This window comes from Oncorhynchus kisutch, linkage group LG26 (genome assembly GCF_002021735.2).
Source record: "Oncorhynchus kisutch isolate 150728-3 linkage group LG26, Okis_V2, whole genome shotgun sequence".
In the NCBI taxonomy this organism is placed as follows: Eukaryota; Metazoa; Chordata; class Actinopteri; order Salmoniformes; family Salmonidae; genus Oncorhynchus; species Oncorhynchus kisutch.
Window position 1 is genome coordinate 11,901,196 of NC_034199.2, and position 16,790 is coordinate 11,917,985.

The 16,790-nt window shown below is 42.0% G+C and overlaps 1 protein-coding gene across 1 annotated transcript in view; it reads right to left on the bottom strand.

Moving 5' to 3' along the window:
* Positions 1-16,790, bottom strand: part of LOC109871281 (coiled-coil domain-containing protein 148) — a 46,899-nt gene that overhangs the window by 13,700 nt on the left and 16,409 nt on the right. Inside the window, exon 10 of the mRNA XM_020462102.2 lies at positions 13,775-13,981. Coding sequence (XP_020317691.1) covers positions 13,775-13,981 — 207 coding nt within the window. The remainder of the gene's footprint in view (positions 1-13,774; positions 13,982-16,790) is intronic.

Below are 16,790 nucleotides of genomic sequence, written 5' to 3' on the forward strand. Positions count from 1 at the left end.
CCTGGTCAAAGTAGGGCGCGCTAATAGCATTTCAATCCGTGACATCACTCGCTCTGAGACCTTGAAGTAGTTGTTCCCATTGCTCTGCAAGGGCCGTGGCTTTTGTGGAGCGATGGGTAACGATGCTTCGAGGGTGGCTGTTGTCGATGTGTGGAGAGGGTCCCTGGTTCGAGCCCAGGTAGGGGTTTGAGGAGAGGGACGGAAGTTTAAACTGTTACATTGGTGCCGTGATCCGGATCACTGGTTGCTGCGGAAAAGGAGGAGGTCAAAAGGGGGGTGAGTGTAACCGATGTGAAATTTCGAGCTAGTTATCGGTGGTGCACGCTAATAGCATTGCAATCGGTGACGTCACTCGCTCTGAGACCTTGAAGTAGTTGTTCCCATTGCTCTGCAAGGGCCGCGGCTTTTGTGGAGCGATGGGAAACGATGCTTCGAGGGTGGCTGTTGTCGATGTGTGCAGAGGGTCCCTGGTTCGAGCCCAGGTAGGGGTGAGGTGACGGACGGAAGCTAAACTGTTACATATAGGTAATAGAGTGCCATTTGGGACGTACACTCCGAATGTGGGTGCAGATGTGAAAAATCACACCAGAGAAAAGCTAGGTTTTTAAAACACACACACAATTGCACCATCAATCAAGCTAGATAAGATAGGCGGGTGCTTAATGTTGGGAACTGGAGAGATGTGAGCAGTGCAAACAGCGTGTGTGTGTGTTTGTGCAAGTGCCTGTGCCTCTTTGTGTTTATTATGTCCTCTCCTATATTTGAGTATGTAAATATTAAAAACCAAACAGCACAGCGAAGTGGCCATCATAGCTACCTTAAACCAATCTTACTTCTTATTCCCCAAGCTCCCGAGAAACGAAAAACCATGCCACAACAGTGGCTGAACTGATTGGGTATGTCTTGCTTGTTTATTGCTGGTTAGAGAATGCATCTTCGAGAGCGCAAGAGGAATAATACACTCATTACATACAGTCTACAGCAATTCATCACTACAATCTCATTTTCTGTGCCTCGCTGCCAAGTACAAACGTACTTTTTGTACATGGCAGCCTTAAAAAATGAAGACTAAATCTAGAAATGTCAGAATGATAAAAGCACAGCGGCCTTTTACATCTGCAAAACCTGCCTTCCCCCAAGTGTTTGTTTATATAATTTTAACATAGCTCAGAGTTTTGCCTCTGAGCACTCACTGACAGACTAACCAATGAGAGATCTGCCATTTTCAGGTCTTGCTATAGATTTTCAAGTAGATTTAAGTCCAAACTGTAACTCGCCCACTCAGGAACATTCACTGTCTTCTTGGTAAGACACTCCAGTGTAGATTTGGCCATGTGTTTTAGGGTATTGTCCTCCTGAAAGGTGAATTCATCTCTCAGCGTCTGGTAGAAAGCATACTGAACCAGGTTTTCCTGATTTGACTGTCAAATTCCATGTCTTTTTTATCCTGAGATAAGGGTATACAAGGGTATTTGGGTTCAAGGTATTTGGGTTCAAGTATCCATGGCAATGTCCTTACAAGTGATGGTCTTAAAATGGGGGCCAGAGCAATGTACTTTAATGACTTAAAGCGCATATTGGAGTGCCAACAGAAGAAGCTCTTCAAAAGGTAAGGCATGAATTATATCGTTATTTCTGAGTTTTGTGTTGTGCCTGGTGGGTTGAATTATGATTGTCATTTGTTTGTTTGATGGGGTGCTGTCCTGGCTTTCGCCGTAAAGCCTTTTTGAAATCTGACATGGTGGCTAGATTAAAGCTGTATTTTGGTGTATTGCACTTGTGATTGTATGAAAGTTAAATATTTCTAATTTATTTTGAATTTCGCGCTCTGCATTTTCACTGGATGTTGTCGAAACGTTCTGCTAGCGGAACCCCTAGCCGTGAAAGGATAAACATCACAAATGGTCCTTTTGTTTGATTAATTTCGTCGTTATCTCCAAAATGTCCATTTATTTGGCGCGTTTGATTCAGTTAAACACCGGTTCCAACTCGCCCGACATGACTACCATTTATCTAATAAGTTACCTGTAATCTTGCTCCAAACATTTCAAACTTTCGTAATCCAACTTTAGGTATTTTTAAACGTAAATAATCGATAACATTTAAGACGGAATACACTGTGTTCAATTGCGTCTAAAATTAAAGTGGAGCGAGCTTCAGGTCGCGCGCCTCAATGATGATGATGATAAAATTATTTCAACTTCAGCTAATAATTGTGTTTCTGAGCGAGATCCCGCCTTTTTTGGAAATCTGAAAGATTTAACAATGAACTAAACTCTAGTCTGTCGTGTAGTAGGCTCAGTAACATGAGGGCACAATGGGTATAATTAAGGGTAAGTTTACTCTGCAAGCTTAGCACTCCATCACAGCAGACATCATCAGCACATGCATACTCTTCTTCTCCCTATCTGGAATCCAGTTCGCATTGTACATCCGTTCTGTATCAGAATAGGTCAATTAAAATACCTGTAGTGCAGCAGAACACGATATTGTCATCCGTTCCATATTCATCTCATAGAAATTTGCCAACTGATTCTCTATGCACCAACATGTCTTTCAAATAAAGATAGGTATATTGATGCTACTCTACAGCTGTGGAATCTGTAATGCAATAGAAAACATCTGTAGATAATAATTGATATAATATCTGTCTCCCCCCCCCAATGTCAATACTTTAGGGCCACCTTTTGCAGTAATTACAGCTGCAAGTCTCTTGAGGTATGACTCTATAAGCTTGGCACATCTAGCCACAGGGATTTTTGCCCATTCTTCAAGGCAAAACTGCTCCAGCTCCTTCAAGTTGGATGGGTTCCGCTGGTGTTCAGCAATCTTTAAGTCATACCACAGATTCTCAATTGGATTGAGGTCTGGCCTTTGATTAGGCCATTCCAAGACATGTAAATGTCTTAAACCACTCGAGTGTTGCTTTAGCAGTATGCTTAGGGACATTGTCCTGCTGGAAGGTGAACCTCCGTCCCAGTCTCAAATCTCTGGAAGACTGAAACAGGTTTCTCTCAAGAATTTCCTTGTATTTAGCGCCGTCCATCATTCCTTCAATTCTGACCAGTTTCCCAGTCCCTGCCGATGGAAAAACATCCCCACAGCATGATGCTGCCATGATGCTGCTGGTGTTCTCGGGGTGATAAGAGGTGTTGTGTATGCGCCAGACATAGCGTTTTCCTTGATGGCCAAAAAGCTACATTTTAGTGTCATCTGACCAGAGAACCTTCTTCCATATGTTTGGGGAGTCTCCCACATGCCTTTTGGCAAACACCAAATGTGTTTGCTTAATTTTTTCTTTAAGCAATAGCTTTTTTCTGGCCACTCTTCCATAAAGCCCAGCTCTGTGGAGTGTACGGCTTAAAGTGGTTCTATGGACAGATACTCCAATCTCTGCTTTGGAGCTTTGCAGCTCCTTCAGGGTTCTCTTTGGTCTCTTTGATGCCTCTCTGATTAATGCCCTCCTTGCCTGGTCTGTGAGTTTTGGTGGGCGGCCCTCTCTTGGCAGGTTTCTTGTGGTGCTATTTTCTTTCCATTTTTTATAATGGATTTAATCGTGCTCCGTGGGATGTTCAAAGTTTCAGATATTTTTTTTATAACCCAACCCTGATCTGTACTTCTCCACAACTTTGTCTCTGACCTGTTTAGAGAGCTCCTTGGTTGCCATGGTGCCGCTTGCTTGGTGGTGCCCCTTGCTTAGTGGTGTTGCAGAACTCTGGGGACTTTCAGAACAGGTGTGTATATATACTGAGATTATGTGACAGATCATGTGACACTTAGATTGCACACAGGTGGACTTTATTTAACTAATTCTGTCACTTCTGAAGATAATTGGTAGCACCAGATCTTATTTTGGGGCTTCATAGCAAAGGGGTTGAATACATATGCACACACCACTTTTCAGTTTTTTATTTTTTAGAATTTTTTTGAAACATGTTATTTTTTCCCTTTCACTTCACCAATTTAGACTATTTTGTGTATGTCCATTACATGAAATAAAAATACAAATACATTTAAATTACAGGTTGTAATCCAACAAAATAGGAAAACCCCTAAAGGGGATGAATACTTTTGCAAGACACTGTATTTGGTTTTCCCCACTCCCAGAGGAAGTAAGCTCAGCCTAGTTGCCTCCTCCATGCAGCCATCTGTGCTGCCTGAACCACACCAGGGCCTGGCGTTGCACAATACACTAGCTTGGCCAGGGGGAAGACATCAGGGGTCAATTTGGCCAAGAAAACATTTACTCTGGGGCTCCTCCCACTGCACATCATGATAACTCACAGGCGAGTTGCTCAGTGGGTTATCAGTATCACTATACAGCCCACAGTGATAAGCACACAGCCCAGCTCATAATGAGCCCAGCTCCACCACGAGGCCTCCCCCATCACCGCCAGGTCTCCTCCAGGCCTCATACAGCACCACTAGGTCCCTCCAGCACCACCAGGCCTCTAGCACCACCAGGTCTCCTCCAGCAGCACCAGGCCTACTCCAACAGGGTAGCTGGACTGGTCTGTGTCTGCCACTTCCAGCACCAGTAGGCCTCCAGCATCACCAGGGCTCCAGCACCACCATCAGGCCTCCTCCAGCACCACCAGGCCTCCTCCAGCACCACCAGGACTTGTCCAGCACCACCATGCCTCACCTCCTCAGGCTTCAAGGTGATAGGGGTAGCAGGGTTAGGGTCAATTCCAATGCTTGATTTCAGTCATGAAGTGGAGAATTGATATGGAATTTAATTAGAATTTTAACAATCTTCAAGTTATGGAGTTGGAATTGAATTGGAATTATACTGTTTGTACGTTTTGAATAGGAATTTCATTGTAATTGTAAAGACATTTCATCTTTGGAATTGAATTTAACTCAAATTCCATATTTTATATTTCCCAGTTAATGGAATTAATGCACATTGTATCAAACATTTACTGCAGGATTTGTTTTAAATCATTTCAACATGTGTTTCTATATTTCCAGTATAGCTTGCCTGTCTGAACAGTGACCTGATCATTTGGAATTTGTGGAATTGTTGGGAATAATATTGAATTGATTTTCCTTACATTGGAATTTAGAGGAATTTAATTATCTTTGCATTCAAATACTGATCTGGAATTCAATTGAATAACATTTAATTTACAGGGATTTAATTGAGTGGAATTAACCCCAACCCTGAGGGGTAGGGAATCATAATGAAACTTTTACAAACACATCCAAACATGATATAGAATACAACAATATTGGAATTTGCATGTGAATCATATTTAAAATAAACCAATATACTTATACTGCACCTGTAACAACACAGCATACCAGGCTGCTGTACCAAAGATTCAAAATAGTATGTAATGAAATAAGATGATGAAATTGCAGAAGTGGATTTCATCATGATGAATATAAATATTTTATTTATTTATTTAGAAGACCTACTGGAAAAAGAGACACCAGTTGCAGAAACAACGCATTTGTATAAGGCTGACAGAATGGCAAGGGGAATCCATCTTGTGCTCTGGTCGTGTCAGGATGATAAAGACCATGAGCACTCAGGAGAGATTTGGTTGGAAGGAGACTTCCATTTGTGCTCTGACTCAACTCCAGCACAGAAATACAATACGTGACTATAACGGAACTCATATACGGTTGGGTAAGTCTCTGATTAACTTGGCAATATTTTGGATTGAATGCACAAAGATGCCTGCATTCTTTCTACCTCTGCACTGCGTAATTCCTTCTATTGTTATGATCAGAAATACAACCTATTATCAGTATGAGTTCAGTTTTAGGAAAGGGTGAAAGTTAACTCATATAAAAGCTCATATAAATATATGTAGCCTCCGAAAAAAAGTGAATGCTAATTATGCTAAGTAATTTGCTAATCTTAGAAAATATTTATATACGTATTAGCCCTTTCTGAGACTCACTTAGACAGCATATTTGATGATAAGGCAGTAGGAATGCAAGGATATAACATCTATAGAAGAGACAGGAACGTCTACAGGGGAGGTGTTCAGAGCCATGTTCCTGTAAAGCTCAGAGAGGATCTTATGACAAATGAAGTAGACGTGTTGCAGGTTCACCTGCCTCATGTGAAGCCTCTTCTTTTAGGCTGCTGATATAGGTCACCAAGTGCAAACTGTCTGGAGAATATGTGTTTGATGTTAGACAAGGTCTCTGATGCTAAATGTGAAATGTGTTTTCTTGGTGACCTGAACATCGACTCGTTATCATTTAGTTGTCCTCTCAAGAGGAAGCTTCTTACTTCGACTAATACCTGTAGCATGACCCAGGCTATCATTCAACCAACCAGAGTGTCGACCAATAGTGGTTGATCTGTGACACAAGACATATTTATAAGAGATCAGGACTCTTTTGTTGAAGATGCATTTGTTTTATTTTATTTTAAGTATGTTAGTCTGATGTGTATAAGGAGGATAATCCAGCACTTGGATTATTTGTAAAATGATTCTTGCCAATAGTTTTTTTGTGTGACTATTTTCATTTTACTTGTTGTAAAGGGCTACATGCACAAATCCATATAACTGAATAGTTAGCTCGCATCACAGAGCCAAAGAGTAACAATACATTTAGAATGTAAAGAGAGGGAAACATATGGGGAAAAAGAAGCAACTAGGGTTGCTTGTCAGTCTCTCAGCAAGGAGTTACACTCAGTGTCAGAATGGGTAATTAACAATAAACTGGCTTTAAAAACTAATACTAATCTAAAACCATAAGCATTGTATTTGGTTCAAAGCATCCTCTAAGACCTAAACCTCCACTGGAGTTGTACATAAAGGGTGCAACCACTGAACAAGTTGAAGAAGATGAACTCCTCGGAGTAACATTGGTGTGGTCAGTTATCATGGTGAAGTCATATTGACAGAAGTTATTGTGAAGTTGGGGAGAGGTATGTCTGTTACAAAAAAAATATGTTCTGCGTTTTTGTACACAAAGATCAACCGTACTAGTTGTTCAGGCTCTGAACTTGCCCCGTCTTGATTACTGTCAGGTGCAGCATAGAAAGACCTAGCAAAGCTGCAGCTGGCTTAAAACAAAGCAACACAACTGGCCCTTAACTACACACACAGAACTAACATCAACAACATGTATAATAGTCTTTCATGGTTGAGGGTTGAGGGGAAATTGACTACTTCTCTTCTAGTCTTTTTAAGAAACATTTGTATGTTGAAAATGCCTAATCTATTTGCATACACTTCAAACAGACATACATCACCTACCAAACCAGACTCGCCATTATGGATTTCTTCACTGTACCCAAACCAAAAACAGATTTCATGTGTCGCTCAGTTACAGTGCCTTCAGAAAGTATTCATACCCCTTGACTTATTCCACATTTTGTTACAACCTGAATTCTAAATGGAGTCATCATTTTTTCTCTCTCGACCATCTACACACAATACCCTATAATGACAATCTGAAAACGTGTTTTTGGAAATGTTTGCAAATGTATTGAAAATGAAATACAGAAATATCTAATTTACATAACTATTCAAGCCCCTGACTCAATACTTTGTAGAAGCACCTTTGGCAGCGATTACAGCAGTGAGTCTTTCTGGGTAAGTGCTGCAAAATCTGGACCCTTACAAATCAGCTGGGCTAGACAATCTAGACAACCCTCTCTTTCTAAAATTATCCGCCGCAATTGTTGCAACCCCTATTACTAGCCTGTTCAACCTCTCGTTCGTATCGTCTGAGATCCCTAAAGATTGGAAAGCTGCGGCGGTCATCCCCCTCTTCAAAGGGAGAGACACCCTAGACTCAAACTGTTACAGACCTATATCTATCCTACCCTGCCTTTCTAAAGTCTTCGAAAGCCAAGTTAACAAACAGATCACCGACCATTTCGAATCCCACCGTACCTTCTCCGCTATGAAATCTGGTTTCCGAACTGGTCAACTCAGCCACGCTCAAGGTCCTAAATGATATCATAACCGCCATCAATAAAAGACAATACTGTGCAGCCGTATTCATTGACCTGGCCAAGGCTTTCGACTCTGTCAATCACAGCATTCTTATCGGCAGACTAAAAAGCCATGGTTTCTCAAATGACTGCCTCGCCTGGTTCACCAGCTACTTCTCAGAAAGTGTTCAGTGTGTCAAATCAGAGGGCCTGTTGTCCGGACCTCTGGCAGTCTCTATGGGGGTGCAACAAGGTTCAATTCTCGGGCCGACTCTTTTCTCTGTATACATCAATGATGTCGCTCTTGCTGCTGGTGATTCTCTGTTCCACCTCTACTCAGACGACACCATTCTGTATACATATGGCCCTTCTTTGGACACTGTGTTAACACACCTCCAGATGAGCCTCTATGCCATACAACTCTCCTTCTGTGGCCTCCAACTGCTCTTAAATGCAAGTAAAACTACATAAATGCATGCTCTCTCAGAACTACTCTGGACAGTTCTGACTTAGAATAAGTGGACAACTACAAATACCTAGGTTTCTGGTTAGACTGTAATCTCTCCTTCAAGACTCACATTAAGCATCTCCAATCCAAAATTAAATCTAGAATCGGCTTCCTATTTCACAACAAAGCATCCTTCACTCATGCTGCCAAACATACCCTCGTAAAACTGACTATCCTACCGATCCTTGATTTCAGCGACGTCATTTACAAAATAGACTCCAATACTCTACTCAGCAAATTGGATGCAGTCTATCACAGTGCCATCCGTTTTGTCACCAAAGCCCCATATACTACCCACCACTGCGACCTGTACGCTCTCGTGGGCTGGCCCTCGCTTCATATTCATCGCCAAACCCACTGGCTCCAGGTCATCTATAAGTCTTTGCTAGGTAAAGCCCTGCCTTATCTCAGCTCACTGGTCACCATAGCAGCACCCACCCGTAGCACGCGCTCCAGAATGTATATTTCACTGGTCACCAGTTCTCTGCTGCCAATGACTGGAACAAATTGCAAAAATCTGGAGACTCACATCTCCCTCACTAACTTTAAGCATCAGCTGTCAGAGCAGCTTACAGATCATTGCAGCTGTACATAGCACATCTGTAAATAGCCCACCCAACTACCTCATCCCCATATTGTTATTTTTTTACATCCCAGTATCTCTACTTGCACATTCATCATCAGCTCATCTATCACTCCAGTGTTAATGCTAAATTGTAATTTATTTTGCTAATTATTTTTGCTACTATGGCCTATTTATTGCCTTACCTCCCTAATCTTACTTTATTTGCACACACTTTTCTATTGTGTTATTGACTGTACGTTTGTTTATTCCATGTGTAACTCTGTGTTTGTGTCACACTGCTTTGCTTTACCTTGACCAGGTCGCAGTTGTAAATAAGAACTTGTTCTCAACTGGCCTATCTGGTTAAATAAAGGTGAAATAAAAATAAATAAATAAAAAAGTCTCTAAGAAATGTCCAAACCTGGATTGTGCAAACATTACGCAGCTTTATTAAATAGTACCCACAAACACCAGTCTAAACGTCAACAGTTAAGAGGTGACTCCGGGATTCTGGCCTTCTAGGTAGAGTTCCTCTATCCAGTGTCTGTGTTCTTTTGCCCATTTTAATCGTTTATTTTTATTGGCCAGTCTGAGATATGGCTTTTTCCTTGCAACTCTGCCTAGAAGGCCAACATCCCGGAGTCACCTCTTCACTGTTGACGTTGAGACTGGTGTTTTGAGGGTACTATTTAATGAAGCTGCCAGTTAAGGACTTCTGTTTCTCAATCTAGACACTCTAATGTACTTGTCCTCATTCTCAGATGTGCACCGGGGCCTCCGATTCCGCTTTCTATTCTGGTTAGGGCCAGTTTGCTCTGTTCTGTGAAGGGAGTAGTACACAGCGTTGTACAAGATCTTCAGTTTCTTGGCAATTTCTCGCATGGAATAGCCTTCATTTCTCTGAACAAGAGTAGACTGACTGAGTTTCAGAAGAAAGGCCTCTGTTTCTGGCCATTTTGAGCCTGTAATCGAACCCACAAATGCTGATGCTCCAGATACTGAACTAGTCTAAAGAAGGCCAGTTTCATTGCTTCTTTAATCAGAACAACAGTTTTCAGCTGTGCAAACATAATTGCAAAAGGGTTTTCTAATGATCAATTAGCCTTTTAAAATTATAAACTTAGATTAGCTAACACAACGTGCCATTGGAACACAGGAGTGATGGTTGCTGATAATGGGCCTCTGTACGCCTATGTAGATATTCCATTACAAACCTGCCGCTTCCAGCTACAATAGTCATTTACAACATTAATAATTTCTACACTGTATTTCTGATCAATTTGATGTTATTTTAACGGATAAATAATGTACTTTTCTTTAAAAAACAAGGACATTTCTAAGTGACTCCAAACGTTTAAATAGTAGCGTATATATACAGAATTCCACTTTTATGTTATGGCGTACTGCGTGTAGGCCAGTGACACAAAATCTCAATTGAATCCATTTTAAATTCAGGCTGTAACACAACAAGATGTGGAAAAGCCAAGGGGTGTGAATACTTTCTAAGGCACTGTATAGGGCATAGGTCTGTTATTTTCACTGTATGTGGGCAATTTCTCTATATGGGCCATTTGTGTAATTTAATGTATTGTGTTTAGGGATGTTTTAACTTGCTTTGATTTAATTGCTATGACATGGTCATCTACAGTGCCTTCGGAAAGTATTCAGACCCCTTCACCTTTTCCACATTTTGTTACGTTACAGCCTTATTCTATAATGGATCAAATAAAACAAGGTCCTCAGTGATCTACACACAACACCTCATAATGACAAAACAAAAACAAACAAAATAAAAACAAAAATTCAAACATAAGTATTCAGACCCTTTGCAATGAGACTCAAAATTAAGCTCATGTGCATCCTGTTGCCATTGACCATCCTTGAGATGTTTCTACAACTTGTTTGGAGTCCACCTGTGGTAAATTCAATTGATTGGAAAGCAATATATATAAGGTCCCACAGTTCACAGTGCATGTCAGACCAAAAACCAAGTCATGAGATCGAAGGAATAGTCCGTAGAGCTCTGAGACAGGATTGTGTCGATGCAAAGGGTACCAAAACTGGGGAAGGGTACCAAAATATTTGTGCAGCATTGAAGGTCCCCAAGAACACAGTGGCCTCCATCATTCTTAAATGGAATAAGTTTGGAACCACCAAGACTCTTCCTAGAGCTGGTTGCCCGGCCAAACTGAGCAATCAGGGGAGAAGGGCCTTGGCCAGGGAGGTGACCAAGAACCCGATGGTCACTCTGACAGAGCTCTAGAGTTCATCTGTGGAGATGGGAGACTTTTATTTTCTCCAGAAGGACAACCATCTCTGCAGCACTACCAATCAGGTCTTTATGGTAGAGTGGCCAGACGGAAGACACTCCTCAGTAAAAGGCACATGACAGCCCGCTTGGAGTTTGTCAAAAGGTACCTAAAGAATCTCAGACCATGAGAAACAAGATTCTCTGATCTGATGAAACCAAGATTGAACTCTTTGGCCTAAATGCCAAGCATCACATCTTGAGGAAACCTGGCACCATTCCTACGGTGAAGCATGGTGGTGGCATACATCATGCTGTGGGGATGTTTTTCAGCGGCAGGGACTGGGAGACTAGTCAGGATTGAGGTAAAGATGAAAGGAGTAAAGTACAAAAAAATTGCTCCGAAGAGCTCAGGACTTCAGACAGGGGCGAAGGTTAACCTTCCAACAGGACAATGACCCAATGCACACAGCCAAGACAACGCAGGAGTGGCTTCGAGACAGGTCTCTGAATGTCCTTCAGTGGCCCAGCCAGAGCCCGGATATTAAGCCAATCGAACATCTCTGGAGAGACCTGAAAATAGCTGTGCTCCCCATCCAACCTGACAGAGCTTGAGAGGATCTGCAGGGAACAATGGGAGAAACTCCCTAAATACAGGTGTGCTAAGGGTCTGAATGTAAATGTGATATTTCAGTTTTTTATTTGTAATACATTTGTAATACATTTGCGCAAAAAAAAAAGTTTTTGCTTTGTCATTATGGGTGGGGTATTGTGTGCAGATTGATGAGGGGGGAAAAAAACAATTTAATCAATTATAGAATAAGGCTGTAAACGTAACAAAATGTGGAAAAAGTCTGAATGCTTTCCGAAGGCACTGTATGTATGTTTTTGTTTCTGATGTATGGTATGGGCCATAGACATGCCAGATCAGGTCATGTTATCTGTGTAAACACATGTACATACATGACACACTGCAAGAGTGGGGGACTTTTTCTATGTACGCAACTTGCTTTTTGAGCGAATCGAACAAACCCTCCAATACAGTTACAACATGTCGGCAAGACAAGGCTGTCCTTATTAGCTTGTTAGTGTTCACAGCCCATCACTAGTGGCATCCCGAACCGAGCATGAGAAGCTAGCTGGCAAGAGGAAATGTCAGTGAGTGAGAGTTGAGTAAAGTCTGGTGTACAATACACAATGTTAGCCCCGATTTGGCTGTCCCAGACAAGTTTTTGAGATCGGAGACAAAATCCCTTTGTCGTTGCCTACTCGGGGCATGTGGCCGTCACCGACGCTCGTTTAATGTGAGCGGACAGGGACTCAATCTGAGGCCTACTGATTTCGTATTTGAGCAGTCCCAGATGTCCTGATATTTTAAAACATGTTTGATTTTGTCAAGTTTTGAGAACGGTGATCAGCAATAGCAAATGAGAGTTCTCCAGAGAAGGAGCAGGTGAGATGATGACGCTGTATCCCATCACCCAGAATGTCTACTCTCAAGCAGGAGCGATGACTACCAGTACGCGTTTGTAAAGCCAAAGTGTCAAATCGTTACAGCTCTGAAGTTCACAAGCAATGTTATTCCATTCAAAATATTGGCAAGGAATTTCAACTCTGTATGGCAAGCATGAATGTCTGACTGAAAACCTTTTTGAGCCTGCATTCTAGCTATTTTAATTTTATTTAACTAGGCAAGTCGGTTAAGAACAAATTCTTATTTACAATGACGGCCTACCACGACCAAACCCTAACGATGCTGGGCCAATTGTGCGCCACCCTATGGGACTCCCAATCACGGCCTGGTTGTGATACAGCCTGGAATCGAACCAGCCTCTAGCACTGAGATGCAGTGCCTTAGACCGCTACGTCACTCGGGAGTCCAAACATTCTCATCACATCATTGTTTTCGCAATACAGCGTGGTATCAATAATCCTCACGACCAAGTAAAGAATCTTGTGTGACTGTTCAGTGCCAGATCGTTAAGTGTGCGCACCACTACATTGACAAGACCAAAAAAAAAACATGAAAAACAGTCTCGGCGATATTAGGATTTTGAAAGTCGTGTAGGCATTAGCTGCCTCCTTAGTGGAGGTCTTCTATACAGTCAGACAGAGGTGTGTGTCCCAAATGGTAATCTATTCCCTAAGTAGTGCACTACTTTTGCTGCGGACTCTGGTCAAAATAGTGCACTATATAGACAATAGGATGCCAATTCAGACATAGGATGCCATTTCAGACACAGGATGTAATTTAAGACATAGGATGCCATTTCAGACATAGGATGTCATTTCAGACATAGGATGCCATTTCAGAAACAGGATGTAATTTCAGACATAGGATGCCATTTCAGACATAGGATGCCATTTCAGACATAGGATGTAATTTCAGAAACAGGATGTAATTTCAGAAACAGGATGTCATTTCAGATAGGATGCCATTTCAGACATAGGATGCCATTTCAGACACAGGATGTAATTTCAGACATAGGATGCCAGTTCAGAATATAGGATGCCATTTCAGTGTACTGCATGTATCTCTACCTTGTCACTGAGGCGGGAGCAGATGTCCTGCTGGTGCTTGCGGTCTGTGTGGAGGGCCAGCTCCTCCCGATGGGTCTCCCTGGCCTCCTCAAGGGTCACCAGGGCTTTAAACATCAGGTCAGCCCGATCCCGCTGCCAACTCTGGGCCACCACATGCATCTGGGTCTGGGTGAAGCGCTGCCAGTCCCAGCGCCGCTCGTGGTCCGTCTGCAAAAAGACACTGTCGCCATGGAGATACAAATACAACCATAACATAACACAGAACAGGTTTCACTGCAGTGTTTTCTATTCTAGGTTTCGAGAACCTTCATTTTACCAGTCAAATACCCTTGAGGTTAGAAACCTCTTTTGCCACGGGAACCTTTTTTGCTAGGCTTATGTAGCGATATTTCCTGATACAATAGTGCCGTTAGACGGGATGCACAAGTTTGGTCGTAGTGACATATAAGTAATACGTAGCATATAATATGCAACAACATATATAGCATAGCATATACTGTGGGCGACATAGCAACATGCAAACCTGTATTGATACATTAGATCAGACTGTCATGCTAAAGCAGCTACACAGATACTACAGAGTAACACCCGGGTCTTGATATTGGTTTAGATAAGTGGTGTTCAATGGACCTTTTCCTTTCCAGCGTTTTGCATACGGGGCGTATATAGCGATTCATCATTGTGGCAGCAATCACACAGAGGCAGCTTCACTTGGCTACCTTATTGGAACAGAGGGAATTCCATTCATCTATGGACTAATAGTGGCTAACTGACGGTGTGACGGCATTAGGCGGCTGACTGTTTTTATTGAACGTGAGCGAGCTGACAGATCTGCCAATGGGACATACGCCGCTGTGCCAGAGGCAGCCTGAGCACAGCTTGTTTATTAACGCATAACTTTACAACTTGAAGAAGATCCATCATCCTTTTCCCTTCTCTGTCTCTCTCTCTCTCTCTCTCTCTGTTTATTTCTCCGTCCCTCTTTGGGGAATTTGTGTGTGTGTGTGTGTGTGTGTATGCACGCCTATGCATTCATGTGTGTGCATGTACATGTGTGTGTGTGTGTGTGTGTGTGTGTGCATGCGCTCACATTCTGTAAGGATTCTTAAAGCTGTACAGCAGTATTAATTCAGCTGCTGACTGACAAACCCCTGCAGAGCCTCAGTTATAAGTGTGAGGGCAGAGCGGCCATACAACGATGAAAAAATAGAGACAGATCCCCCAAGCCACTAGAAAACCTACATTTAATCCATAAATACCAAGGAACATCATTGGGTAGCTCCATGGCAATAGCAGACAATTGACCTCTGACTGTGGCCACTGGAAACTGAAACATTCACCAGCTATGTCCACTAGGGGTCATAGTGCAGTCTGTTAAACCTCAGCATCCATGGCACTGATGATCCTCATGATTCTAGGTTTGAAATCACCTACCGCATTTGCATATCAAGTGTCTCGGCGTGTCCATTGGTGAGGACAGGGACAGTGACCTGAACGTGCAACTTGAATAGAGGTCAGGGTAGAAGTGATTGTTAGAATTGATCATAAGTGCACTGTCCAAGTGTCCAGATAGTCACTCACTCAGAAAAGGTGCAGAACAAGGTCGAGGGTCAAACGTCTTTGATAGACCAAACATTAGCCAATCACAATCACACAACACGCCATCCTCCGTTTCAAGTGAAAAATTTCTTAGGGCTGAAAAAAGTCAAAAAGATTGCCGAAAGAGCCCTTTGTCTCAATGGTTCAATTCATGTAGCTGTGCTTTTAAAACAACTAGGATGAATCAAAAGGCTACGTAATCAAAGCAGCAGGATGGCCCTTTTTCTTTTACAGCTTTGCACTCCTTTCTTCCTGTTTCCTTTCTGAAGTAGGCCTGAAAGAGGTGGCAAACTGTTCACCACATACAGCGCAGGTAAAGTGTACTACAGAGGATACACAACAGATTTTAATATCAAAGCTTTGACTGGGCCGCTGTGGACAGAACATCCACGTTGACCGTTTCATATGTCTCCAACTGCTCTGCTATGATCAAACAATACTCCCTTATCTCTCATCACATTTGCATATGAATCGCAAGATGATGGACAATAGCTTACAATCATCCAAAATAAATCTCCACAAAATGATTGCATGCAGATGGAATGGGAGAGTAGTTGAACGAAGCTCTATTAACCCTGGTACAATGACTGTCTTCTGCTCGGACATTTTTTGGTTGTTGCTAACTAGCTCAACTAGATTTTCAACTGGCTCAATAGTGAGTAGTATCGGTCATGACTTCTTTAATCCTCATGTCCACAATAGGCCAATTTACAATGGCCGCATACAGTATGTCTGTGGATGAGCTCAGGGAATGATGTTTTCCAACAACATACAGTACTCCCTGTCTTTATACATTATGAGAGTAAAGCTGCAGTGCCTTGAGAAAGTATTCACACCCCTTGACCATTTTCCACATTTTGTTGTATAACAGCCTGAATTAAAATGTAATTAATTGGGATTTTGTGTCATTATCTTTAGTGGCCTACACACAATGCCCCATAATGTCTAAGTGGACTTTTTTACAATGATAGTGTTTAAACATAAAAAGAAAAGATGACCACCTTGTCTCTGTAGGCTATAAAAACAAAGAGAGTCGCACACTCTATGTATAAACTCCCAGTCATTTATTGAGTAAACCACCAACGTTTCGGCATCACTGTGTCTTCTTCAGGGTAATGTCATGAATGCTTGAACCAGGTTACGTAGGCATTTTTGTTTGTTTGTTATAGCTTACAGTTTATTCACAGTTACCTCTAGCACCTCTACACTAAATCATTTTCTCTGGTTGTGCGTCAACTCATGCTTTTTATTACCTCATCTCTGTACCCCACACATACAATTATCTGTAAGGTCCCGCAGTCGAGCAGGAAATTTCAAACACAGACTCAACCCCAAAGACCAGGGAGGTTTTCCAATGCCTCACAAAGAAGGGCACCTATTGGTAGATTAAAAAAAAATCTTCAAACATACATTGAAT